Source organism: Notothenia coriiceps, unplaced genomic scaffold, assembly GCF_000735185.1.
Source record: "Notothenia coriiceps isolate Sejong01 unplaced genomic scaffold, NC01 NC01_scaffold00037246, whole genome shotgun sequence".
Lineage (NCBI taxonomy): Eukaryota > Metazoa > Chordata > Actinopteri > Perciformes > Nototheniidae > Notothenia > Notothenia coriiceps.
The window spans coordinates 22,123,951-22,138,853 of record NW_011369947.1 but is presented as its reverse complement, the minus strand read 5'-3'; the positions used below and the strand labels follow the sequence as shown (position 1 = coordinate 22,138,853).

At 40.1% G+C, this 14,903-nt stretch overlaps 1 protein-coding gene across 1 annotated transcript; it reads left to right on the top strand.

The window, feature by feature from the left end:
* Positions 1-911: 911 nt before the first annotated feature.
* On the top strand, positions 912-12,111 carry LOC104966521 (transmembrane protein 65-like). The gene is made up of 7 exons (XM_010795706.1): positions 912-924; positions 2,972-3,016; positions 4,162-4,229; positions 4,403-4,457; positions 7,629-7,671; positions 8,103-8,208; positions 8,500-12,111. The coding sequence occupies exons 1-7, from the start codon at positions 912-914 to the stop codon at positions 8,620-8,622; spliced, it is 453 nt and encodes a 150-aa protein (XP_010794008.1). The 3' UTR covers positions 8,623-12,111.
* The last annotated feature ends 2,792 nt before the right edge of the window (positions 12,112-14,903 follow it).

Genomic DNA, 14,903 nt, shown 5'->3' with positions numbered 1-14,903 from the left:
ATGTTTTGAAATAAAGCCATGGAAGTATGATGTCCCGGCATCTATTGTGGTTGTAATCCCTTAACGCCTATGTTAATCGATATGATGTTATTTTCAGTCCTCCTATTGTCTAACATGTACTTACTATGTAGTAAACCGGACAGTCACAATACTACAACATATAATATTATTAAGAACCTATATTATATGACTACGTTACCTTACACCATCGTCGTCAATGAAATCCAACGGTCAAGTGTTACGAATTTATCAAAGAAAGACGAGTCTCTCTACTTCAAACAATAGGTGCGTCAGACAGAAGGCCAACAACGGGGAAAACTTACGTGGCTTATGTGTGATCGCGCGGGACGACCATTCCCTCAAATAACGTGAGTGCGTACGGCAGCCGACTTCAGAAACGCAACACAAGGTCACACTGACAACCGGTTTCTGCGTCCTCTGAACTCAGCTTTGGTCAGCACTAAGCAGACCTGCACAAGAACCACAGTCGAACTCACACATCCCCGGAAATTCGACGTCGTCGGTGTACCTCTGTCAACCAGTGAGAAGAGATTTCAAGTTGTAAGTGTGAAGTCCAACCCTGCGAGATGTCACTGATGGTTCGAAGAAGTTTTGGCTGTGGTTCTACACAACAATGTCAAGTCCTAAACTGGAAATAATACCGCGCGGGTAATAGGTTACTCACAAATAAATTTACGGTCTTCTCCCTAATTCCTAGTATAAAGTAAGTTTAGTTTCGTTCGTTCTAGTAGAATTAAAGAGACTGGTTTTTATATTTTTCGACTCGTTTGGTACTAAACTTCCGTAAAGAACTTTCCTTTACTAGAGATTATAGGACAAAAGAATCCGACCTAACATTACTCAACCTAGTCTCTTCCATTAGGCGAACGAGGACGACGAACCTGACGAAGATGACTCGTATAAGTTAGAAGAGACACAAGGGGCAGAAACACGGTCCCGTGTAAAACGTGGGTGTGTCGTGTGTGTGTGTGTGTGGTGTGGTGTGTGTGTGTGTGGTGTGTTGTGTGCTGTGTGGGTGTGTGCTGTGTGTGTGTGGGTGGTGTGTGTGTGTGTGTGGTGTGTGTGTGTGTGTGTGTGTGTGTGTGGTGTGTGTGGGTGTGTTGTGGTGTGGTGTGTGTGTGTGTGTGTGAGTGTGTGTTGTGTGTGGTGTGTGTGTCGTGGCTGTCGTGTGTGTGTGTGTGCTGTGTGTGTGTGTGTGTGGTGTGTGTGTGTGGCTGTGGCTAGGTTTGATCACTCATCCTCCACTATTGCGAGTACGCAGTGTCTTACGTTATTTTGGGAATGTTCACTATATGTCGTAAATAATTGTTAGGACGCTTATTTACATTTTAGTAGACCGTCTTTACGTTTAAACAAGATAACAAAAATAGGAAGGGAGAGAACATTAACCACAAAACAACACAACAGTCCAAAATTATAGTGGTTTTTATTATATTATCGCGGCTAGAATGAATTTACAAAAAACTAAGAGTTTTCGTAAGAGATTTCTAATCTTTTATCTCGACTTCAACTTCAGAAGGGACATCCCGGGCACGCACGACGTCACCCCGGAGTACCGGTTGTCTACTCCGACGCGAAGATAAATTGGGACGAACAGACTTTTCCCTGGAATCTCGTCTCGAGAAGGTTGCTACCGACGTGACTGGCCCCCGTGCATCATAAATCTTCATATTTATGATAATGAAAATAAAAATCAATAAACATAACTTTAATTAGTAAGTTATAATGTCTACGTATATAAAGTATTAAAGGTAAAAAGTTTTATTTTTTTTTACATGCGTTTTCAATAATTTTTTTTTACTAAACGTGCGTCGGTAGTCGAGATACACCATGTCGTTACCGTAAATTGACCGCTCCGGTTAGTTTTGCCCAGGTCGCTGGGACTCAAACTACTTTCCGACTGTATCTCCAGTTCAATCGACCTTAGAACGGTCGCGGGAAACCTGTATGTCTCGTTAAATAACAATTAGTAACCAAATAAGACCGACTGGACTCACCCGAGCTATCCTGTACCATAGCAGGACGTCCTGATCCGACAAAAGTCCCTTCGCCGTCAGTTTTCCGGGGACACGAGAATGAATGAATCGTCCTTTTTCGTCTGACTGTCTCAATCTCTGATCAGACCCCTTTCACCCCTTACAATGCGATTTCTCTGTCTACAAAGTGTAAGAGTTTTCCTCGAGTTTCTCTCTGTTATACCCTTGAAACGTAAGTAGCTCGACCTGTGGTTTTTTACAAGTAATACTAATAGAACGAGTCGTATTGACGACCTACAAACCCTTCGTAGTCAAAAATATAAATTTTCCCCGGGATAGTACGAAAAACCCAAAAGGGAAAAGGGACATCGAACACATAGGTTCAACAAAGACGTACCGTGTACCAGACGTTTTCATGTTAGGGACACCGGAGAAGTGATGACGTAGTGAAATATTACTTCGGTAAAAAGTGTTTTATTATCAAATGTAGAACTGTACAATGTAAACAATCGACTGAAATACAATAAGATAAAAATAGTAAGTAATACAATAAAAAAACTAAATAGCCACATCGTCCAGGGTCCTGTCCGTTAAATACTTGAAGAAGCTATTGTCCACCTTATGCAGGAAGTGTGGCAGCAAATTACGTGGCAACTGAGTTGGTCTTCGATTTCTTCATTCCAGATCGCCATGATGTAAAATAAATGATTGCGTCCAGGTGAGATGAAAATAAAAAATAATAGCCGTCTGTGTGTACCTTCTTCACTTCCGTTTCGCTTCTCATGCACTGATTCGCTAAGCTGAACAGCCAATCAGATTGATTTCTTTTGCCGACACACCAATCTGAGTAGGGCGACACGACGCTTATCGACGGCCCGGCATCTATCGATGGCTTGGTGTGTAGGGGCCTTGAAGTGAAACCTCAGCAGTTAATGAGCAAACATCTGATGTGTTTTGATGTTTTTTCCTTTCAGAGAACCAGGAGCCCTCGCCGCCGACTAGGGCCCAGATCAAATATGGTGAGATGAAATGTGACGCACGCACTCACAATCTATGTTTTGGAAATAAACCGCAACCTGAAACTCCTCCATGAGTATTTCTATGTCAGCAGTTCTGATTTACTTAAACACTTTGAGTAGTTGATCTCTTTTTTTAAGTTTATGTTGGAAATCAAGCTGACCAGACATGAATGAGCTTTTGTTGATTCGATATATAAGATATCATTCTATCATATACCAGTTTGTACTGTAAAGTCTGAACTTCGGTTCAATAACCGACCTCAACATCAGACTTATCATTTTAAGGCAGAGCTCGCAAGAAAAAAGCCATTTTCAAACCCTATTTACCCACAGGGGGAAACTATTGAGACCACCAGGGGTCATGTGGAGGAGGTCATTATTAAAAAGGGTGAAATCCTCGTGCCCTAGAGATGACTAAACAAAGAGAACAGAAACAAAAAGAGTTGGATTTGTTGTGTAAACTGATGAAATCTTATAATCCATTATTGGATATTCATATGGCTTTCAAAATAAAAGTATTGATTTATAAGTATTATTTGTGTAGTGTATATGTAATATATAATGCTGCATGATAGAATAAAGAAAATGCTCTATTATCCTGTATGCTCAGTACAATGCTGTGGCTCTATGGTTTTGAATACATTATTTTCCACAATAGAAGCATGCAGACATTGGTCATATCATCAGCCTCAGCTGTACTTTGTGTTTAGTGCTTATCATCTGATCAAGTTCAAGCTAATATGTGTAGATTGGTGAACATGATGTGAACATGCTAGACATCTCCATGTGAGCATGTTTGCACGCTGACAATAAGTCCAAGCTCACAGAGCAGCTGGCTTTGATTCTCCAAACTCTACTACTTCCTCTCATTAAGTATGCAACACTGTTCAGGCCGGTCTGTTCTGTTTATTCATATACTTTGCCTGTATTGATCTCATACAGTTCAACACTTCAATAACTGATCAAAACTCTCATCCTCTTCCTGATTTAAAAAATAGTTAAACACAATTCCCTTCACCTATATGTTTGAAGTGAACTCATGTGTTGGTGTTAGAAACAGCACATTAAGCTGAAGGATCAACAGGACTTCTGCAGTTCCCTGATAGCAAAGTTCTTTGTTAATCCTTCTTCCTGTTTCTCTGCAGTTCTGTTCCACAACTGTATCCCCTTTATTGGATTTGGTTTCCTTGATAATGCCATCATGATCGCAGCAGTAAGTGCCTTTTTATTTACACAATGATGAAGCTTCTTTTTGACTGTAATGAATTGCCTTTATGATGAACAAATGCAAGTCTCCGTCAATGATGTATCTTCTTCTGTCTTCCTGTATTCTTTCTCAAACTCTGACTCTGATGAGACCCCTCCTCACTCTCTCCTCTCCACCAGGGAACACAGATTGAACTCTCTATCGGAGTCACTCTCGGGATCTCCACCATGGCTGGTGAGAACATGTAGAGAATCTGTAGTCGGGTCACCGTGAAATGAAAATGGACTTTATTATCTTGTTTTAATATAGTTTGCTGTACCTAGCAGACTCATCCTTTAGGCTACCCTTCATGTATTGGTTTAGGTGGGTAAAGTTACAAAGCATCAGTTGTAAATGTATGAACTATTCAGATCTGTGTCAAACTGAGCCCAATTCAGTTCATTTGTGATAGGTGTTTTACATTTACAGATGACACATTTAGACACAGAAGGTCTATCTATCACACAAGATGCACTGTGGCTCCATCATTCAGGCTGGAAGTCACAGTATATTCTAGAAGCAATGCCTCCTCTTCCATCAGCCATCACTAAAGCCATGTTTCTACTTCTGAAGCCTGGCTGATGCCACCAGTTGTATAAAGTTGCACTGAAGAAGCTCTCCTGGGCACCGCAGCAGTTTCTTGCATGGCTGCTGTTCTGGGTCTCAGGTCAGCTCTTTATTAGGCTGTGAAAATCATAAAGGCTCTGGTGCTCATCTTCTCCCTTTTGCTCAACACTAGATTATTCTGTTTCCATGGATACTTGGCTCCAATTTCCTCTGCAAAGTGCAAATGGGGAAACAAGGCTCTAGATAAATAGCCCGTCTTTATCCATCCAGGCGCTGCTTCCTATTTGTGTCATCATCATCATCCAGCCTGCAGTGATGCTCAACGACTGATTTGAGAGCAGACCTTTTCTAGCTTTGAACTCTGACTCCTGTGTCATCATCAGCACTTTACTGCCATGTGCAATCATTCAGAGGTGCTGGTGAAATGAGGCTGTGAGATTGTATCGCTCTTTCACTTTTCTATCTATCTCACTTCTTTGAGGGAAACTTGGACTGAAAACTTCCATCCGGAGCATTATAGTTCCTGCTGGAAACTCTGCTAGCATCCAGCGCTAAGGACCGTTGCTTTTGGTGCCTCCAGAGATCCACTCAAAACAAACACATACTTAACACCTTAAGTTGAACTAACCGTGAACAAATGTCATTTCTACCGCATTGTCAGCCATCCCCTGTGAAAACCCAAGCCGCAGCGTGAAGGACTCACAAGCGTTGTCGACGTTCTACATCTGAAGCTCGTTCTGCTGACAGTGTTAACGTGAAGGCAGATGGAAAAGGAGCTGACTGGTGTCTTGGAGGGTTTCCAAAGGTGCTCTTTTATCTGTGAACTTGTAAACACCTTCTCTCACTCCTCCTGCTCTCCTCTTGCATTGTGCTGCCATACTCTATTGTTTGAACTTCTCTCTCTGCTTTTCATCTTCTTGCGTATACGCATTTATGTGGGCCCCTTGGCACAGCACATCTTTAGGTACATGCACTTCTTCGTGTGGGTGAGTTTCTGAAATGTTGCTGAAGCGTGGGCATTGTATGGACAACACAGGCTCTAGAGGTGGATCATAGCCTAAATATCAGCCACTTATTAGTAGATTCAACTTCAATGACTCCTTGAATCTTTTTTCAGGCACCTGCACAATGGCAACAGACATCTTTTTCTCTTTAGACGTCCCCTCTTCCTGGGGGACCCTGATGCTTTTCTAGGCCTGATGGGATATTTCCGAGCTCCCCTCCCGGTTTGACTTTCTTTGGAAACCATCTCAAGATAATTATCCAGGATTAGGGATGGGAACGATTAATGGAATATTCAAAATGATTCAGGTATTCGAATATGAGTTATGAATATTTTTATTGTAATTTTTTTTTTGGGAGGGGTGCCCAAGTTGATTACATTATGATCAAATGGAATAATTCAATGTATATGGCTGCCGCCCCTCCCTACACGCAGATCACGCAGACTCAACCTCATCTTATGCCCAAACTCCAGATGAGAGGGTCTTCTCTACAGCTGGCCTGATTGTGAATCGCCTCCGCACCCGCCTCTCCCCTGAGAGCAGACATGCTCATATTCTTATAAAGAATGAGTATTGAATAGCTGCATTCTGTAGATAGGCCCTGTTATAGGTTGTTGATCTCTGTTGTCACGGGTTACGTTAGCCTAACCCATTATGTTGTTTGTGTATGATCCCTCTTTCATTTCAAAACCAAGTTATGTTTTAAGCATGAAAGCTGTAGGCCTATTGCTGTAAACTGTTCAAACTGTGATCACCAGTTCAATACATTTGACAAATTCAACTTGGTTTCTATACTTATTTGAACATGTATTTATTTATTTTTCCAAATTAAATAATATTCTTTTTTTGGTTACATTTTTTTCCCACATTTAAAAAAATTATAATTATAGGATAAGTACATTTCGGTTAATCGAATATTCGAACATACATTTGCTTTCAAATTCCCATCCCTATCCAGGATGCATCCTGATCAGATGTCTGAACCATCATAACTTGCTCCTTTCATTGTGAGCGAGTAGTAGGTGTAACCCGAGCTAATAGTGGTTTAGCAGCTAGCATAGCAAGGGCTCCCTTGACAACAAAAACTCAATAGTATTTTTTCATTAGATTTCTAAGTATCGTATCAAATAAGATCTGTGGCAAACACACGTTTATGATACTTGCATGTTTTGTTGGCATCACCACTTTTAGGATTTTTGAAGCGTAAATGACAGAAAATAAAAAGCTAAAGTTAAGTTATAAATGAATTACACCACATTAGTAATGATTTACTCATTTATGCCAAAAAGTGAAGACATTTTTCTTATTTCAGGAATCCAACCAAAACTCTAGACCTCATGAGGGAGCCCAGAAGTGCTTACATGCTAACTCATATCCAGGCTTTAGGACTCATTCCTGCACCACTCTATTAGGATGTTTGCATTATTACAAAGATTTCCTAAAGGACCATTATACTAGTTTCTGTATTTTTGCGATTTAGCGCCCCAACAGTTCCAGAGTGGATGAATGTATGCACCACTTTAGAATATGTGGACAGATCTAACATTACGCCTGCATTTGATATGAATCCATTAGAATAGCTAATGAGTGGTTATCTTTGCTAACACAGCCAAACATCAAGCAATTGCCACAACACCAATATTACGAAGCTAATACCCATTCAACCTAGACCTCAAAGAGGGGTGCTTTAAATCCCTTTGAAAAATATCACTCAATTCTACATTTCTCCGTCACTATGTGTGTGTTCCTCAGAGAACAGCAGACATCAGAGTGTTCCCTCTTTGTGTTTGTGCAGCTGCTGCGTGGGGGAACCTGATTTCAGATCTGGCCGGTCTCGGGTGAGCAGCATTATGAACGCTCTGATGTGTGATTGGTTAAGGTAGATGAAGAAAGGTGCTTCAAGGTACACTCTGTGTTTGCTGTGTTTTCATTCAAAGAAGGAACTGAGGTTTCTTTGTGCTCTTGTTCAATCAGGTGGGATTTGAGTTGTTACTACTTATCATTTTCATCTCATCTGCTGCTCTATCTTTACACATATTAATGCTTGAGTTTATTTTATTTTTATACTTTGTTGTTTTGTTCTTTTTTAAAATAATGAACTTTTGATAAGGGAGGTTAGATAATCATTTTGAAACAATCATCTCAACGGTAGCTTTAGTTTCTGCAAAAGGTTTCAAATAAGTGAAATGATTGGAATGTTGGGATGGTTCATGATTTTTGTCAATAACTCTCTCCACAAATATATTGACACAAATATGTGTGCATGCAGTCTTGCAGGTTATGTGGAGGTTCTGGCGACCAAATTTGGGATGCAGGGTCCAGAACTGACGCCCAAACAGGCGGACATGTGGCAGACCAGGGTCAGCTCACACATGGTGAGAAACGGATTCATCTATAGCTGCTGAATAACATCTAACACATGTTTTTAACTGAATGAAAAATGTTCCATGATAAATAGTTATACAAATATTTGTCTGGATATATTTTTCACAAGGAAAGAAAAATGTACATTTGAGAAGGTCAGACAATTGCAATATGTGCATCTCTAATTTGATGACTTCAACACAAAGCCAACAATTAGGAGATGACTACAAGGAAGTAGTGAGTAGTGTTAAATGGGATAACATGGAACAAAGATGACATCCTTTCCTCCTCTCCTCCTGCAGGGGAAAGCCATCGGAGTGTCCATCGGCTGTATCTTGGGGATGTTCCCGCTGTTCTTCCTGGATGATGATGAGGACAAAGAGAAAGCACAGCCCCGCATAGACACAGTGTCACCGTCTTCATAAGCAGCCGCTCCACTGCACACGTACAGACTGGATACTGCTGATGAAGTATTTCCAGCTGGATGTTTCTCTGTCTTCCTGCTCAGGCGGCGTTCACACCTCTTCAGTCTGTAAACCTAGCTGATGAGATTCAGTTCACAAGCCCTTGGAGCTTCTTCCTAACACCAAGCTGTGTTCACTGTCTGCTCAACTTGCCATCTGTTAACTGAACATGTCAATACAATGGCTATTCTCTCATTTCAATTCATCCATTTGACACGTTGAGGGACAGACGCTCCAGGGACCCATCATCCATTCTTCTTTTTCACCATGAGAAAACAAGCTTTGATTTCTTTGTGATATATATCCACATAATGTTAGACACTTTCAATAATAATATTGAATGAGTCTGTCTCAAGCACTTTTCAAATCTTACATTTTCTTAAACAATTCTATGATGTAGTCACAATCCCATATCTGATTCAGGTCTGTTTGATCTGTACAGCATAGCACACTCTGTCCTCAGACCCCTCAGCAAGTAAGGAAAGCCCACCCCCAGTACTAACAAATGCATCTTAAACTACATTCAGCCTGTTTGTGTTCTTATCCAATCACTAAGAAGTCAAACATTTTCCCCATGAGTTACTTAAACACAAAGACATGGTGGAAATGAATCTGATGAGTCTCAGCGTGGATTCATGCTCTCTCGTCAGCAAATACTTTAATTACACGTTTGCCAACAAACTCAATTAAATACAGTTTCCCCGTCAATAACAGGGCTACAAGCTCACTTTTTAGTACCGCAGCAATCTCATGTATACTTAGATTCTTGCATGCAGTGGAGTACTGTGTGTGTACACATTGTAATTGGTGAGAACGGATCAGTGCTCTCCATTGGCAGATTCCTCAGTATATGAATCCATATCAAGGGGGAGGAGTTACCGATGCAGAACGTTGCAGCCTCCTTAGTCCCAGCCTGAGATCCACTAACTGGAACCTTTGTCCCCTGTTGTTAAGAGCAATCAATAGTGTAGATTAGAAGCTCATTTATTCTTAGAAATGAAAAGATTTGGTTGTCATTGGAAACCAATGTGTATTAAGTCCCAGTCTTTGACACAGTTCCAATAGCTTTTGTGAACGCTGCCTGCGCGGCTCTCAGGATGGGAAGTGCTCACAACACCTGCACACTCCAGCTGGTTCAAACATCAGCTTCAGCCACAGCAGGTTCATAATAATATTCTTTATTAGACCCCCTCCTCTTGTCCACAGAGGGGTGTGAGTTGCCATCACACAGAAACATCCAGGTGTGAGGGGTCCCGTCCTGACGGTAGAAACATGCAGCATGTTCAGGAACACTACTTCACGTTCAACAGACAACCTGAGGCTTGTGTCCTTTTGATTTTCAACTAACTTGTAAAGCAGTACGTGGAATATGTTGGGACTCTATACACAAACCATGTAGGGTGAAAACAGGAAAGCGTTTCTCAACGTTCAGTGCCCACTGCTACCTCCATGGGAATGTGTGTCTGTGTTTTGCATGAAGAACTGATGTAGCTCTATAATCAAATATTTCCTCGTCAGATGGTTTTTAATATGCTGGAATATCTTCAAATGTCTTGTACCGACCGGTTGAAGGAGGGTCAGTGGCGAGGCTCTGAAACTGAAGTTGCTCATTTCAGTTTTGGGCTTTACTCTTTGTTTTCCAAGGTCTTCTTTGTATCTCATCTTTTCTCTTAAGGACGCTTGATTTGGACCCAGCCATCTGTGTTCTCTTCTTAGGTTTGTGCTCCATCACACTCGTAGCTGCAGATGGTTGGATTTACCACAAACAATAAGAGCGTGCAGCCTCAAAGTGTCTAGCATATACCACGAGTCCCTTCAGTAGGTTTGATTGATTTCTACAGCTCAGACATTGTCTTTTTCAAATGTGTAGTCTCTCTCTCTCTTTGCTTCTCTCTCTCTCTTTGCTTCTCTCTCTCTCTTTGCTTCTCTCTCACTCCAGCTTTCTGCTCATATTCAAGGTGCTTTTTGTAAATACAGTGAATCCAATTGATCCTGCTGCCTCTGAAACCAATCCCTATTCACTCCTTATTTCAATTTCCATTTTGTAATGGTGCAACAGAATATTATTTTCACTTTTGATTTTTATGGATCAACAATTATTCATTCTTTGAATCAGAAAAATAAATGTTGGGGATCCTAGAAAATATATTTTTCTAAGTAATTGCCTAAAATACAAGAATCTTACATTCTAAATACTCACATTTTAGAATGGCACTACTTAGGATTCTTTATGTAATATGTATGCACTATAATTTGCTCTAAAAATATCCCACAATGCATCAAAACAAAGTAGAGTCCACGGCAATTATGTTTTGATGATCCTAAATAGCAAAGCCTAACATTTGATGGATGCTTAAAGAACATTTCTACCACACTACTGCTGATGCGTGATGTTTTATTGTCCCATAAATGAATGTTGAAATGGAATCTCAAGCATAGCTTTCCCCCAGTATTCCTGATTACTACATATTCAAAAGGAGAGAAATACTGCTTATTAGTCTACATAAACATATCAACTATAGCTATATTGTTGCACACAATTGTATAATAATGTAAGAGCAGTAACATTCTGGTGTTGCTCATGGGAAAATCTGTATTTATTTGTTGCCTTATTTCCTCTTTGCGTCTCTGCAGTTGCAACAGTAACATGAAGGGTTAACCCATCAGTGAGGGAGGGGCTTCAGACTCACACCACACTTTGTTTCTATGAACCCTCAACTGGCTTTGACACTAGCAGAGCACGCTGGTCAGGAGGAAGGACAGCAGGAGTTATGCTAATGCCTTGAAAGGTTTGAGAAATGCCTAAACTCTAAAATGTTGTGATATTGATTGTGATGCAGGGAGGAGACGTGTTCATCTTCAGAGGGATGAGGACACAAATCCTCAAATGGAAAAGGAATGAAGTGAAGGAGATGAGGAATGTTGGGGAATAATGGAACCTCTGAGTTCAGACTGACTGGAGACAGAAATGTTTAACACATATTGTAATGAGTGGTTGGATTCCATATTTAACTTTGTCTTTGGTTTGACTGTAAAAGCCGCGAGGGAGTTATGGTGCAGAACAAGAAGCAATATCTGTTTTGAATCGTGTGCTAAATAAGGAGTAACTCATTAATAATCAATGTTCTCAGACACTTGATCTCGAATGGTTTTGTATCATCTCATGTTTATATCACGTTGTGTAATGTTTTCTAACAGGATGCTCAGGCCTGTGGTGAACACATTGGATTGTTTTGTATTCCTCTAGAGATTTTGAAGCATATGAACAAAGTATAACCTCTTAATGAATGCTGTGTTGTGCTGCCATCTTGTGGACCAGCAGCTGTGCACTGATACGTGTATGTACTCCAGCCAGTCATGTGGAAGGACTGATTATACAGGATGCATTGTGGAACATAATGTGCAATTTAAACTCATGTAATAAATGTGGGAATGTTACCTCTGACTCTGCAGGTTGTGCTGAAGCTCTGTTTGTCTTCTCATTCGGACATTGGACATTGGAACTCACTAAGGAAGGTTGAGGGCAGCAGATCTGAGGTCAGATTGTGTACGACTGTCACAGAACACACATCCACAGTAATGCATCTTATAATGGACCTAGCATGCTATTTTCTTAGGCAATAGCATAGGTCTCAGATATACAAATATATAAAAAACATCTTTATGAACTTTTTTGCTCAAAATACCGCACATTCTAGCCATGCCTCATATTCCTCTATTTCACTTCCTGTTTCAAAAGTGCTGATTTGGGGTATAAAGCTTAAACAAAACAAAAATGTAATAAAAAAGGAGGGGTCTGAGCTCATGTGGGACCCGGCAGCTACCGTCTAAACTAAATACTGCGGTGATGAAACGCCATATTATATGTAATATAAGTATTTCTGAAACAGTATGGAGCTCAAAGGCTTTCTCTCTTGCCGGTTATACCACAAGGTGAGTTCCTTTTTATTTCCTGCTTCTTCACACACATGCTCTGTGCAGTACAGGTTAGCTCCGAGTGTTAGCGATGCTAATGTAAACACCCACCATATTACGTCCAAAACAGTCGGGCATTGTTTCTGATAGGGCTGTGGGTGTAAAGCCAGCCCACGTTTAAGATATTACGTCATATCGGATGCACATCTGGATCAGCTCCGTTGTAGCCCTGTTTTTTAGAGATTTGGGTATGGAGGAAAAGAGAGGGTTTTAATTTCTGACGCTGCGTGAGTTCCCCGACGCACCGGGGACACATTTATGTATAGAAGACATCAAAGGTGCATTTTGCATGATAGGTCCCCTTTAAAGACTGAAAGGTTTTCTTGATCAGCTCCTTACTTTAAATGATGGGATCAGAACCAGGTTTAAACATATTAGGAATTAGCTTCGGTGTTTGGTGGTGCCAACATAAACACATTAAAAGGAAATACATTTTAAGAGAAAAAATAGAACAATTGCAAAAACTATTAAATATTAACAAATAGAGAAATATTTACAAAGAATACAAATTTTAAAAAGTGAGATTATGACAAAATATTATATTTCTAAGTGGAGGGCTGTACCGGGGTGTACATTTCGTAACTACTCTGCTTTATGTTTTGTGCATTTATTATTTGAAATGTCGTATTAATCTAATACTTAAATCATATACTAATTACTGCTGGTGTTTGGTTTTTTTTGCTTACTATTAATCTAATCTTCTCAAATTGTGCCCACAGTGCTGATGAAGTGTTTTAGATTTCATTCTAACTTTCTTATAGTTTTATTCACACTAAAAGGGAAACTTCCACAACATCAACAATAGATGTTGCTCTTTCTTACCTGTAGTTCTATTCATGTACACAGTGTTTCATGTGAGGAATTAATGTGGAGATATTGGAGGTCTGCTCTCTCTCTAATAAAAAATGTAATTTTGCTTGTGGTGCACAATGATTATGAAAAGCCAAATAGCCAAATAACTTCTCAGAACTTCATTTAGGAGCTGTTTACGTATAAGTACATCTGACATCCTCATCACTGCGCAGAAGGATGCGCTCCAACACCAAAACAACCCACATAAAGAAAAGCACTAAAGCTACTGTCAGAGGAAACACCTGTTTGATTTCAGGTTCCTTTAACCTTCAGTTTCTTCAGTCATGACTTTCTGACCTTTGCTAAAATATACTTTATGATAGTATTGCTGATGTGATAGCCACGGCTTGGGTACTGTTTCCAACATCAATCTGCTTAATGGCTCAATCAGTAGGGGCTTGGACTGTGAGCCGTGAGGACGTTGGTTCAAGTCCCCGACCAGACCTAAATATGGAGTGTGGACTGCTACTTGGAGAGGTCCCAGTTCACCTCCTGCCCTGCCATGGTGCCCTTGAGCAAGGCACCGGACAACCCCCTTCCCCCTCACTCCCATTGCTCCTAGTACTAGACTCCTGGTACTAGGATGGCTCAAATGCAGAGAACACATGTCACTGTGTGCTATGTGCTCTGCATGTGTTACCATTAAAGAAGGGTTTCATCCCTCCCATTCTATTCTTATTGAGGCTCAACAGAAGTTAAAACAAAATAATCAGTATTGTGTAGACACTCCTGTTTTTGTGTAAAGCGACCTTGGGTCCCCTGAAAGGCGCTATATAAATGTAAGTTATTATTATTAGACTTTAAACTTTCCAGTAAAAGCATATCAAACATAATATTTGTATTCAAATTATTATTCCAAGAAAGTTAGACAACAAATCAATAAATGCCTTTCTCCACTACCTCGAAATACAACACATGATGTTCAATGTAAGATTATATCTGTCTGTCTTTTTAATGAAGGCTCTCTAATTCAAATATTCCCACTTTACCCGGAGTCTAATCTCAGGTCCTGCCCTGACCAGCCACCTCAAAGTGTTCTCACTTCATGAACTCTATTCAAACTATACAAAAGTATTGCCAGTCTCTAAAACATCTCTATGTTGAGACATTACATTTTTATTAGGATAAGGATATATTACTTCTACAACAATCTTATACTAGATGAATCTACTAAATCAATCATCAGGATGAGATCTTTCTCTACTTACACTAATGTACAGATTAGAGTGAATGGCAGGAGGGAATCATGTTAACCCTTTACATAATGTTTTTGGCTTAATTGTTCAACAGGTCTTTATTTAAGAATTGAATAACAACTGACTCTAAAAGTATTTTCTAAGTTTATAAATTGACACACACAATACTGTATATCTCACTACAATTGATATCTGTTGGACAGAAGTTAAACGGTTATC

Excerpts from the sequence above, each read along its gene's own strand:
- LOC104966521 (XM_010795706.1), top strand. Across the intron at positions 4,458-7,628 it reads CGGGATCTCCACCATGGCTG|CTGCTGCGTGGGGGAACCTG; the intron begins GTGAGAACATGT and ends GTGTTTGTGCAG. Across the intron at positions 7,672-8,102 it reads TCAGATCTGGCCGGTCTCGG|TCTTGCAGGTTATGTGGAGG; the intron begins GTGAGCAGCATT and ends GTGTGCATGCAG.